Below are 13,093 nucleotides of genomic sequence, written 5' to 3'. Positions count from 1 at the left end.
TTATCAGTATTTGTCTTCAAACACAGTCATATATATTGAGGAGGGGGGCCGGGGGGGGGGGTGTTTCCTCCAAAACACATACATTAAACAAAATGAGGGGGGTCGACCCCCCAAACCCCCTATCCCCTGTGTACGCGCCTGAATACAATATTATAGTTTAGTAAGACAATTTATGCATTATGTTTTATTTTATGATCACAATTACCCATCCTCATGAGATATAATCCCGAAAGCTCGACCCATTCCAAAACTAAACTCATGGAAGGCAGTGAGCATGGAAAGACAATCAATAATGCTTTTTACGATACTAATTACATCGAGATTAATAATAATGGTTAAAAAAAAACCAATGAACTACTATAGCCTGACTAAAACTTGGAAAGACCTTCGGATCTAGACAAAGTTTCTCAAACGATTAGGAAAAATGAAAAGCCAATTCCCATATCAGCAGCCTCGTTAGCGCAGTAGGCAGCGCGTCAGTCTCATAATCTGAAGGTCGTGAGTTCGATCCTCACATGGGGCATACTGCTCAGATTTTTGCAGTCCTTATGCTGCATGTTCAACCTTGGGAGCCCCGAAAATTTGATGGCAAAATTTCACTTTAATTCTATCATAACTGCGAAAGAGGATGTCACTTACTACACATAAATGCAAGGATTTTCAAAACAAATGTGTTTGAAGTCGAATTTTGATGAAAGAATTCGAAATTTAGGTTTTCTGCATACATCAAAAAAGCCCCAAACCCAAATTATGTATTCTTTTATCAATATTTGTCTAACTCTTCAAACAATTTTTTTTTTTTTTTTTTTTTTTTTTTTTTGGGGGGGGGGGGGATCTTTGCAGATTTTGTTTTCTTTCTTCTTCTTCTTTAGTCATCGTCGGTAAGTGATGATTGTGGGCTATATTTACCAGGCGCGGATCCAGGATTTCTTAGGGGGGGGGGGGGCCCACTTTTTTTTTTTTGGTCCGAAAAAAAAAATCGTAACGACTCAGCCAGCCGCTAAATAAGCGGGGGGGGGGGGGGGGGGGGGGGGGGGGGGGGGGGGGGGGGGGGGGAAGAGGACACTTTTTGGGGGGGGGGGGGGTCTCGAAATTTGAAAATTTGACATTTTGTTCCGTTAGGGGGGTGAGGTCACCTTTTTTAGGTCAGCCATTGGCATTTTTTTTTTTTTTTTTTAATAAAAAAAAAAAAAAAAAAAATCACAGAAAAGGGGGGGGGGTTGCTCCAAAATACACACATAAAAAACCAAAGGGGGGAGGGTCAACCCCCTAATACCCTCCCCCCCCCCCCCCCCCCTTCCGTACGTGCCTACTCGTCTGAAAATAGTTTTTCCCCTCCCGCGCGAAGCGCGGAAGCTTTTACGTTTCATTAAATCATTAGAAAAAGAAGACGATTCGTTGTACAGTTTTTTACTCTTAATCCTCGTCTTAATTCACCCCCTCTCCCGCGCAAAGCTCAGAAGCTTATACGTTTCATTAAATCATTAGAGAAAGAAGACGATTCGTTGTACCGTTTTTTACTCTTAATCCTCGTCTTAATTCATCCCCCTCTCCCGCGCAAAGCTCGGAAGCTTTTACGTTTCATTAAATCATTAGAGAAAGAAGACGATTCGTTGTACCGTTCTCGACTCTTAATCCTCATCTGAATTCAGTTTTCCCTTCCTCCCTCCCGCGCGAAGCGCGGAAGCTTGTACGTTTCATTAAATCATTGGCGACATAAGACGATTCGTTGTACCGTTATGACTTTTAATCCTTGTCTAAATTTAGTTTCCCCCTCCCACGCGAAGCGCGGAAGCTTTTACGTTTCATTAAATCATTAAAGAAAGAAGACGACTCGTTGTACCGTTCTCGACTCTTAATCCTTGTCTAAATTCAGTTTTCCCCCCACTTCGACGTTTCATTAAATTTTTAGAGAATAAAGACGATTCGTTGTTAGGCTCTCGAAAATAACTTAGTTTCCCCCACCCGCGCGAAGCGCGGAAGCTTTTACTTTTCATTAAATCATTAGAGAAAGAGGAAGATTCGTCGTACCGTTCTCGACTCTTAATCCTTATCTAATTCAATCCCCCCCCCCTTCCGTGCGAAGCGCGGAAGCTTCGACGTTTCATTAAATTATTATGGAAAGAAGACGATTCGTTGTACCGTTCCCGAAAATTATCCTCGTCTGTATTAAGTTCCCCCTGCCCTCCCCCGCGCGTAGCGCGGAAGCTTTGACGTTTCATTAATTCATTAGAGAAAGAAGACGATTCGTTGTACCGTTCTCGACTCTTAATCCTTGTCTGAATTTCAAATATGTTCTTTGTCTATTCCCTTTTCTTCCTACGTCCTTTTCCTTTACACTCCTCTCTTTTTTGGCCGGCGTTTATTGGGGGACCACCCCACCGCCCCCCTGGCTACGCGCCTGCTGTCAGATGAACATTATGTTGATACCTTGTCCGCCCCGGAAGCTCAGGGGTTTAAGGTTTTAATTTACGGTCAGATTAGCATTCAGGGGTCCGCCTTAGCGCCCTAGACGGGGTCCAGGGGGCAGAGCCCCGGAAGTTCAGGAGTTTAGGCATTTAATTACGGTCAGATGAGCATTATTTGATACCTAATTGTTACAATGGCAGGTCACTAATTGGCTTGGGGTTCAGGGGGCGGAGCCCCAGAATCTCAAGGGTTTTAGGTACTCAATTACGGTCAGATGAGTATCGAGGGGCCCGCCTAAGGGCTCTTGGTTGGGTCCAGGGGGCAGAGCCCCCAGAAGCTCAGGGGTTTTAGGCGTTTAATTACGGTCAGATGAGCTTTTTGATACCTTATTATTTGTGACACTAGCAGGACACTATTTGGCGTGGGGTCCAGGGGGCAGAGCCCCCAGAAATCAGGGGTTTTAGGCATTAAATGACCGTCATATGAGCATCTAAGGGCCCGCCTTAGGGCCCTAGGTGGAATCCAGGGGGCAGAGCCCTTAGGATTTTAGGCATTAATTTTAATCATGGTCAGATGAGCAAAGTTTTGATACCCCATTATAATGTGACACTGGCAGTCACTGGCAGTTAACTATTTTTTCTTTCTCGTTCTCTTTCTTTCTATTTCTCTTTAATATACTTTTTCAAAGAAAGTGTGGGGGAGGGGCTCGAGGATCCTGATCCCCGCCGTTCCGCGGGCCCTGATATGTAGGCATCTCAAAAAGCATTTTCTTGCCTGGCTGTTGTAAATTTAGGAATTTGTCATTTTACAACAAACGCATGAAGTGAGGAAAATGATCTCATTTCAGCATTATTTGTTAACCACCGTTAGAGAATTATAAATAAACCGCGTTTGAATTCTATTTCTCCAACCCCCTCTCCTATCAGTATGCCAGTGCCCCCCCCCCCCCCCCCCCTCCGATCTACACCTTGTTGGCGGGAAAATTGCAACTGATATCCCCCTTCTTTTCTTTTCTTCTTCCTATTTTGTCCTTTATCTCCTCTTTATCTTTTTTCTTTCCCTTTCCTTCCTTCTCTTTTATTTTTTTATTGGTGGGGGGGGGAAGGGGGAGGCAAGTCCTCCCCCCCCCCCCGATCTCCTTCTTTTCCCTCTTTTCTTTTCTTCTTCCTCTTCTTTTTTCCCTTTCTCTCCTCTTTCCCTTCTTTTCCTTCTCTTTCTCTCCTTTTTTTTTTTTTTTTTTTTTTTTTTGCGGGGGGGGGGGGGGGGCCAAGGCACGCTCGGCCCCCCCCCCTGGATCCGCGCCTGATATTTACAGGAAAGTTACTCAGAAAAAAGGTTGCGTGATTTCCCCCATCTTCTTGATCCGCCATAATCATGTGATAAAATCTCAATTTTCTATAACATTTAATTTTCTAGAGACACCATATCAAATTAAAGCAGTTCAACATGGCAGAATACAAAGTGAAACTGCAAGCTTACGCTAAAGCAATCCTCCATGCCGCAAAATATCCTCACTGTGCCGTAAATGGAGTTTTACTTGCTGATAAAGAGAAGCTGAAGGATGGGAGGTGTTTGGAATTCGTAGATTGCGTACCATTTTTTCATCATTCGCTTGCACTTGCACCGATGCTGGAGGTAGCTCTTGTTCAGGTAATGTATGAATGGAGTCCCACCTATTGTTATTTGTGCAGTGCAGTGTTCGTTCGGAATTGTGTGCATACAACAACAGGCACTGCACTCATAATGATTACATTGGGATTTGGGAGCATTATCAATAGTTAACTTTTTGTGCTGAAAAAATTTAAGAACACCCTCTATTGATTCTCAAATTTTTAAAACATCACTTTAAACAAAAAATCACCAGAATTCACTAAATAATTGGCACTTTAGTACGTCTTCAGTTAGGCACATTCATGGGGCACTAGAGGGCGCTTCGGTCGCGTACGAAAATCTGAATGGCCTTGCTGCGGTGGGTCGGCAATAATCAGCCCAAAACTTGGATATGGGAGGTTGGAAGGATATATCTTTTTTATAATGTTATCCGGTCTTACCCTTAACCATCCTATGTTTAATCTATGTAGGAATAACATGCGAGTATGATAAGAGAAACATCGGGACCATTACTGAAGTAACTTTTTAAATATTAGCCTAGAAATGACCACCAAACGGAAAAAATTGACATTTTTCCCGACAAATCTTCATAAAATCTGAGTTATAAACAATTCACATCTAGGTACACTAATACAAATACGATTTTCTGAAAATTCAGGTATGATTTTTTAAGTTTCTTTCAAGTATATTTCTGCGCATTGCAGCGCCAATATTCTTCACTGCTACAAAATCACCCTTGATTTTTTTTTTTGCAACGAATTTGATACGAGGTCCGCGAGTGTTCCCCGTTCCTTGCTGAAAGTTTGGTAATACATAGTTTGCATTGACTCGCGCACGAAAAAATGGTCAAAAACAAAATGTCAAATGAAGAAATAAACAAGCTTTTGTATAGTTATAAGAGTTCTACCGAGGTTTCTTTGTCGATTTAATTTATTATATAGTCTCAATTAGAATTCAGAATGATCTCACTGAAAAGTTAAGAAACCGACGATGTTCTCGATCGTAGTTATTTTGCCAGCAGCCGATCTAGCGTTGTTTGGGCAAAAAGCTAGGCCGCTGCCTTCCCACCTCGAACCTTTCCGAGTCCCGCTAAAATGGCGCTCTGCGGAGCTCCGAAGCTGCGTTGGTATCGTTGCAAACTCTCAGCCGGCTAGCTCCCCACGACGGACCATTCGCGGTATGGCGAGAGTGTGTGTGTGAGGTATGATTTTGGATTCGAGAACGCACGCAATGCAACCGTGCGCGTCATTTTCAGCTGTCGAATGTATACGACCAATTTTACATGTACGATTTTTAGTACAGATACTTGGTATGCTTGGTATGTTTAATGCTGGAACTTTTTTTTTGTTATTTATTTTGATCTCAATTTTCAGGTTGATGCTTATTGCCAGGCACAAGGTCTCAAAATCGCAGCATACTACCAAGCCAACGAACTCTTGAAAGATTTAGAGTAAGTTGCATAATGAGCAAACTATCTTTGTCAAAGACTACAGTTGAGATGCTGGTGAAAATCATTAATGATTTTTAAACCAAAATATTCCTTAATTACAGACAAAAAATACAGCTTGCCTTACATTGTTACCATTTAGATGATTTTCTAGAGCTAGAAATGGTACAACTCACATTTCTAATGATAAATCAAAACTTGATAGTACCGGTAAGTGCAAAGAAACAGATTACTGAATGTTTTAACAAACTTTAGGAAACAATATGAAAGTAGATTTCTATGGCCTCTATAACCGTTTTCCTGTCCTTGTGTTTTTTTATATTCAAATTGGTGATTTTGTAATGTAACTCTGGCATGATTGCTCATTAAAAAAACATGTCATTTAAAGAGAAGGTTGAGTTCTGGGAAGAGGTGAAAAATAATTTGTGAGCATTACTCATTCTTATTATGCAAGTGTGGAAGAACATCAGTTAAGACATGTTCCCTGAAAAGCATGGCTCTTCAAATGCCTTCATATTCTAAATATACATGTAACATTGTAAAAATCGGGGGGGGGGGGGGGGGCGGCTTTTTACGCCACGTGTTTGTGTAGTCCCATATACATCTTTCTGTGCAAGTGTTTGTAACTTTACCAAGACTTGGCCAAATTTCTTATCATTTTGATGTTTCCAGAACCTTGCAATACACACAAATTCTTCTATGCTAGATGATCAACCTTTACTGGTCGGTTCCACACCGTTTCTTTCACAATGCAATCGCATGACCAGAACTCAACTTCATCTTTAAACAAAAATGTTTCTGTTGAACAGGAGCTTTTTTTCACTGGACCGATGTGAAGTGACATGCTTTAATGCTGTTCATAATATTTCTTGAATACAGCTTTTTCAATTAGAAATGATGATATAAAACTCACATTTGATTAACTGTGAAATTCTGTTGTTTTGTTTACAGGCCAGATTCAATAGCAGTGAGGATAGCAGACAGAATAAATGATAATTCTTCAGATTCCTGTCTTTTAATGGTGAGAATTGCCAGCTTTATCGAAATCGGTCCTCACCACTGTTACCCCTTTACCCCCTAAATAAGCCATTTTTGTAATGTACTGGTAACCAAATTAATTGCGTACATCTTTGAGAAGTGCCTTGATACAAATGATTCCATTTACCTGTCACAAAGAATTGTATTTCAACATTCAGAATGTGAATTGCATACATTTCATGTTTTACGATTATGAAGATGGCCTATTGCCCAAATTCCCTTCCTCTTGATGCCTGATCAACATGAAACAGCCCAGACTATTTTAAATTTTAATTACACCTGTACTTTGCCCTCTTTAACAATAGAATCGCTCAGAGAAGGGATGCTGAAGAGTTATGCACAGTGATTCTGAAAGTTGATTTTCTCTTTTTCTTTTACTTCAGCTTTAGATGTACCTTTAATACAACTTACAAATCCAAGTGGAGAAAACGATCAATACTGTTCCTTATTTTTCATATTACTTCAATCTCTACAGCTTAAAGGGGAAGTCCATCCTGAAATTAAGTTAGTTTTAATAGGAGTAGAAAAATGAGAGAAACAAGTCAGCGAAAGTTTGAGCAAATTCCGATTAAAAATAAGGAAGTTAGGATTTTTGAAGTTGTGATCAATCAAACACAAATTGGCAACTCTATGACGTATCATGCGAGCTCAACTTCCATTTGCTCAGTACTAAAAAAATCTAAAATTTTCATTTTCCCTCAAGAAAAATTTCAACCTTACATGCACCCTAAATATAATAATTGCAAATATGTTTTTATACTCCCCCTGCAAGGAACAAATATATATTCCGTCATCAATAACGAAGAAAACATGATTTTATGGAATATTATGCACAAAGCAAATGAAGGAGAGCTCGTATAATAAGTCACAGAGTTGCCAATTTGTATTTGATTGATCACAACTTCAATAATTCATAACTTTCTTATTTTCATTCAGAATTTGCTCAAACTTTCACTCACCTGATTTTCTTATTATTCTGCCTCTATCGAAACAAACTTATTTTGGGGGTGGACTTTCCCTTTAAGCAAACTTGAATGATGATTTTTTTTATCATAAGGTGAGCTTTTGTACATCTTTTTTATAAACATATTTCAGATTATTCCTAGGTCTCTAACTGTCTTTGTTGATTTTTCATAATTTTCTTCTCCCCGGTTTCACTGTGCAAACACCTGGCTCCATCAAGCGCTTTATTTCACTAACTCTCTCTTATCACTATTTTCTCTTTCTCGGACAGATTGACAACACAAAATTAACAGCTGGGTGTGAAAAGTGTGTCCTGAGACTCCACACGCTACAGGATGGCAAGTGGGGTTATCGTGGAGCTCAAGCAAGGTGAGGAAAAGACGTTGGCTGTTTGTTCAGCATCGTTAATTCAGTCTGACCTCAGTCTGACCTCAGTCTGTGTCCACTTATAAATGTAATAATGTCAGAAGTTCAAGGATCCAAAGATTTTTATTAACATAAAAAAAAAAAGAAGGCTAGCATGAGTTAGAAGTATAGATAATTACAAGTAATCTTTGAGTGATATGAAAACAAAAGGCTGTTTTTCATAGTTTTTAATTAAAAGTTATTGTGTATTGAAATGAAGAATCTGACCTGATTATAATAAAAGTTGTATAATTTCGTCCTCTGTAAAGTTTCATTTATTTGCATTCTGAGAGTCTGGTTGAACAACTATGACACATATGTGAAACTTTCCATTTTTTCCATCCTGAAATGCAGTAGCCTGAAGTTGGATAACAGCGACACCACACTCAGAGTCACAGCCGATCTCCTGAGATCAAGAGCATACAACGAGCTGGTTGATTTCGATACCCATCTCGGTGACATCACGAAAGAGTGGCAAAATCTAGAGCTTAACACACAAATTGAGAACTGTTCATGATGTACGATGAATGCCTACTTTATCAGGAAGGTATCTAAAGCCGATGTTGAGTGTAAAGGTAGCGTCACAACATCCAGAGAGAGTCTAATTTTAATGTTGATTTTTTAATTTTCCATGGGACATATTTTTTGTGAACCAGAGCAGCATTTCACGAAACTGTCGTATGTACAAGTCCACCAACATCCAATTGAAAGATGTGTATTACAATTGACAATTTAACATGCTTTTTAATGGGAAGTCAGCGAACTTGGACTTATGATAGTTTCTTGAAATGATGCCCAGAAAGATATGTGATGCAGTTATTAACCCATTGCGTAAAGGAAATGGTGGTTCCTATATTGAGCCAAGGGGAATGACAGAATTTGGTAGACAGTGGGTTAAGTGTTGATGATTCCAACTCGGCCTAAGACTATAATGCTGACCTGCATAATCTACAATCAAACCTGTCTCAGTGACATGGGCATAAATCCTTACGTAATACCTATTGTTCAGGGGGGAATGATCTATTCATTCATCCCCCCTGAACAATAGGAATTACGTAAGGATTTACGCCCATGCTCAGTGGCCACCTCTGTATAAAGGCCACCTGTCTATAGTGGCCATCCATTAGGTATCTCTCCTGTGAGAGAGAAATGTGTGTTGTGGAACCTGTCTAAAAGGCCACCTGTCTACAGTGGCCACTTTGTTGTTGTTTCCCTTGGGTCGCCTTAATGAAAGACAGGTTTGACTGTAAATGGAATTGCTCATCAAGGAGGAGAGATTGTTCAGTAATTAATATAATATTAGCTTACCGCTGGTTTAATAATAATAATAATAATACATAACATTTATTAGGCGCTTAATACTGATGTTTCTAAGCGCACAGTGTTCTGATTAAGAGAAGACTATAACCCGTAGAATTAAATTTAAGTTTAAAGTCATGATATGTAATAAATCATCCAGAATTCATAATGCATATTTGCTAAAAATCATAATTTTATTGCTCAACCGAAGAGCCAAACCTCGCTATCACAAAAATGATGTTGTGATATTTCCTCTAATCTCCGTTTAGAATTTAAACAGTTCATGACGGCCAATTATGGGTTCTATTGTTTGGAAAATGGAGAGATGATGCCCTTGACTTAAGGACAATTCGTGATAAAACAGGAGCAATTAATATCACTCACTGGTGCTAAATCACCAACATTGTTCATTGATAATTGGGGGATTATTTTCGACTTTTTTTTCTCATGGTATTACATGCCATAAATATATATTCACATTTTTGCCACCTCGTATTTGCGTGATTTTAAATCAGTTACCCTGCAACGATCTGCATAGTTGTTCATGAAAATTAATAAACTCTCATGAAGATAATGGCTTATTGTACGGACCTGTCCTTAGTCTGCTATATGTATTGTACTCTTTATTACATACTTCGATTTGTATTATTTTCTTTTTTCTAAATTCTTCTTATGATGGATCATAGAGAGCCTGCAATTTTGGCATCGAACAAAACAAGTTTGTTTCTGCAAGTTTAGAAGAATTATAATAGTGTGACAAACTAATTTGTTAGTTTGGAAATGTATCGTTATTCACTGTATCATTAGTCACAGTTTCATTGATTAAGAACCAGAAGGGCATTAACTTGTATTCTTCAGAGTCTACTGTCAATATTAGTTTTAGTTATATTATGTTGTCACCGCTGTCAATTACCGTATGTGATTTCAATATGATCAAGTGCCATTTTGTAATCGTTATTGTGTTTCGTATCAAATCGTCAAAGCTTAGTTCCATAACGTAAGAGAATCAGTATTTTGCTGTGTCTCTCTCTTTCTCTTTTCGAAGTGTTTAGTTCAAAAGTCATTCCAATGTCAATGATGCCGATGAGGGAGGTCACAAGTTTGGTAAAATGTACACTTTGGATGCTTCTACAATGGAGAAAGTCTAAGACCATATCAGAAAGGCATCAACTCTATGATAACTCTGTGATTAAGTTTATGAGTTATTGCCCCTCCGTTTCGTTGACGATCAGCCATGCATCAAATCTTTTGTCTTCTTTGTACATGGCTGATCGTCAACGAAACGGAATTAAGTCTTTTGTCAACTCTGTTCGTTGCTACGGCAGGCATCCTGTGGAAATGAATTTGTTTAATCACATTATGGAAATGCAAGCATTACTTTAAACAAACAGAACTTTGTTATTCCTGGCTCATTTTTTCTGATTGAGGTGTCATATGAAAGGGCAGAAAATGAACTTTCTAGATATGCGATTTTCTCTTTGAAATTCAGATACTGCCCCCAAATGACTTTTTGATACCCTCTCTTTAAAATGTTTTAATCAATCATGCATAAAATATGCATCATATGAGCTGCATCACATGTAAGAGAGCATCTAAGCTTTACAAATAGGTGTCATTTATCAATTATAATTGTGATTAAGTTATGATAAAACATCAAATAATTCTTGGTTTTGTTTTTTCTGGGATGCACTGTATATATACTTGTTATCTCCTGGTATAAGCAAGTCTAAGCTCTTTGAAGCTCCTTGGTATAAGCTGTGAACCAAGTCGGACTAGAATCACAACGTTAGAGAAGAAGAGGTTGAATTATTACTTGAATATGTAGTCATTTAAGAATCAGAAGGGCATTAATGGACATCAGTGTGTTCACATCCTTCTTGCTGTCACAATGCAATGTAAAGGCATGTTTACATAATGTCATGGTAAACCACCATGCATTATGCAGGTGTTTTTTGTTGTTGTTTTGTTTGTTAAATGAATGGCTCATGGGGTAAAGATAAAGGTAACTGTGAAAAACAAAATTCCTGCTAGTTCTCTCAGTGTTACAAGTACAAAGATGCGTTTTTTAAACGCTTAAAGACCCCGGTAGTACCGTAAACCAGCATAGTTTACCACAGCACATGTATATGAACAAGCCTAAACATGAGCGCAAGGACTTTGGAAACGTAAACCTATGGCAATGCCAATTCACCTATTGAAATGTGTAAACATGACACTGACATTGTGTCATTTGAACATGATTTCTAGAGGCAACGTGCTTGGGTATGGACATTGGCGCTCAGCTGATTTCATGAAAATCTTTGTAAATTGCTTTGTACATTACCTTGTGATGACTTTATATTTACCGTAAATTGTTTTTGTTATAATTCTGAGTTTCTGACAATATCTGTATCAAACACAGGAACTTTCTTGCATATGTCAAATTGTCAAGTCTGCAGCAGTTTTTCCAGCTGCAAGAATGCAACAGTAGATGGTTTTGATCTTGTTTCAGTATGCAATATTTACATTCTTATGAGGACATAAATTTGATGGTATTTTGATGACTAATCTGGACAGTAAGGTGCACTGGCTCTCAATTTTGCTTTAATCCATGTTTAACAAATAAAGTAGTTTCTGTTAATCTCACGATCAAGTTGTGTATCCCTGACCAAATGTGATATTCAAATGAAGAGTGATATGGAATTGATATAGAATTGGTTGTCAGTATTTTAGGTTAGTAGACTAGATCATTGCACTTCGTGAGGATGATATTCCGAATATAATGCCATGATAGTTAAGTGAATAGGAATTAAATTATGAAATGAATCAATGTTTGACATTCTACAAAGAACTTAGTCATATATTAAATATGTTTGTATGATACATACTTCAGCTAAATTTTGTTTGTTTGTGCGTTATTATGCAAATTTAATTTTTATAATCTGGAAAGGATATGAATGAGAGTCTCAAAGTGGTTGCGATATTTTTAATTATGAGAGGGAGATAAGGAAGGTGGGAGGGAGAGAGAGGGGGGGGTAGAGGTAGGAAAGTTGAGGGAGAAGTGGAGATAGATGAGGTGGAGGAAAGGAGAGAAGAGGAGGTGGACTGAGGTGAGGGGAAAGTGAATAGAGAAAGAGAGAGAGATAGGTGGGGGAGGGGGAGATGGAGGAGAGAGGTGGGGGGGGGGGGGGGTCAGGGAGAGAGAGAGAGAGAGAGAGACAGGAATGGGAAATGAAGGAGATATGTCGTATAGGACAGATATGGCATGATAGAAGAAGCATTTTGGGGGGTCAGATTTGAAAAGTACACTTGAAAAGGGGGCATTTCTAGGAAGGGCAAAGTTCATTTATTAGAAAGCAAAAGGGGCATGTGTCAAAGTAAAGGAGGCCCTTGTAAGAATAGAAAAAAATGCACTTATTAAAGCATAAGGGGCACTTATCAGAGGTAAAATTGGGCACTTCTCGCATCTGAAAAGGGGCAGTGATAAGAAGGAGAAAAGGGGCATATAACGGGGGAAGGGGCACCTATAAGAAAGAAAAAGGGGCACTTTTGGTTTATTTGAAACAGTGGGGGATGGTACACTGTGCCCCCAACCCCCCCCCTCCCCCAACCGCCGCCTCTTCTTAATCTAAAGTGTTTATAACCTTTTTCTTTCTTTCTGTTGCTATAAGTTACAGTTTCGGAGGGGGGGGGGGGTTCAAGCTAGTACAAAGTACTACCCTTCTACAAAAATAAAACCAGAAAACGTGGCCGGAAGCTTTTGAACCAATTTGTTTTCATATGAAAGTTTGTCCCATTACCAAGCTCTGTTCGAATGCTTCTCAAACGATTAGGAGAACTGAAAAGCGATTGCACATAATTTACCAGCAGCCTCGTTAGCGCAGTAGGCAGCGCGTCAGTCTCATAATCTGAAGGTCGTGAGTTCGATCCTCACATGGGGCA

General features: G+C 39.1%; 1 protein-coding gene and 2 non-coding genes across 3 annotated transcripts; all 3 read left to right on the top strand.

The window, feature by feature from the left end:
* Nucleotides 1-450: 450 nt before the first annotated feature.
* On the top strand, nt 451-523 carry TRNAM-CAU. Its single transcript has one exon. It is a non-coding gene; the product is annotated as a tRNA-Met (tRNA).
* A 3,296-nt stretch (nt 524-3,819) lies between these two features.
* Nucleotides 3,820-8,890, top strand: LOC582477 (ER membrane protein complex subunit 8). Its single transcript, XM_030975956.1, has 5 exons — nt 3,820-4,059; nt 5,394-5,470; nt 6,419-6,488; nt 7,740-7,837; nt 8,228-8,890. The coding sequence occupies exons 1-5, from the start codon at nt 3,856-3,858 to the stop codon at nt 8,388-8,390; spliced, it is 612 nt and encodes a 203-aa protein (XP_030831816.1). The 5' UTR covers nt 3,820-3,855; the 3' UTR covers nt 8,391-8,890.
* Nucleotides 8,891-13,020: 4,130 nt separating this feature from the next.
* TRNAM-CAU lies at nt 13,021-13,093 on the top strand. The gene has a single exon. It is a non-coding gene; the product is annotated as a tRNA-Met (tRNA).

Source organism: Strongylocentrotus purpuratus, unplaced genomic scaffold (assembly GCF_000002235.5).
Source record: "Strongylocentrotus purpuratus isolate Spur 01 unplaced genomic scaffold, Spur_5.0 spur5_scaffold_8, whole genome shotgun sequence".
NCBI classification, from domain to species: Eukaryota; Metazoa; Echinodermata; class Echinoidea; order Camarodonta; family Strongylocentrotidae; genus Strongylocentrotus; species Strongylocentrotus purpuratus.
The sequence above is the reverse complement of the archived record's forward strand: the minus strand, read 5'-3'. Positions and strand labels throughout refer to the sequence as shown.

What these genes read in the sequence shown, in the direction of transcription:
- LOC582477 (XM_030975956.1), top strand. Translation starts at nt 3,856, where the DNA reads ATGGCAGAATACAAAGTGAAACTGCAAGCTTACGCTAAAGCAATCCTC. An exon ending in TGGAGGTAGCTCTTGTTCAG is followed by an intron (nt 4,060 to 5,393) that starts GTAATGTATGAA and finishes CTCAATTTTCAG; the next exon opens with GTTGATGCTTATTGCCAGGC. An exon ending in GAACTCTTGAAAGATTTAGA is followed by an intron (nt 5,471 to 6,418) that starts GTAAGTTGCATA and finishes TTTTGTTTACAG; the next exon opens with GCCAGATTCAATAGCAGTGA.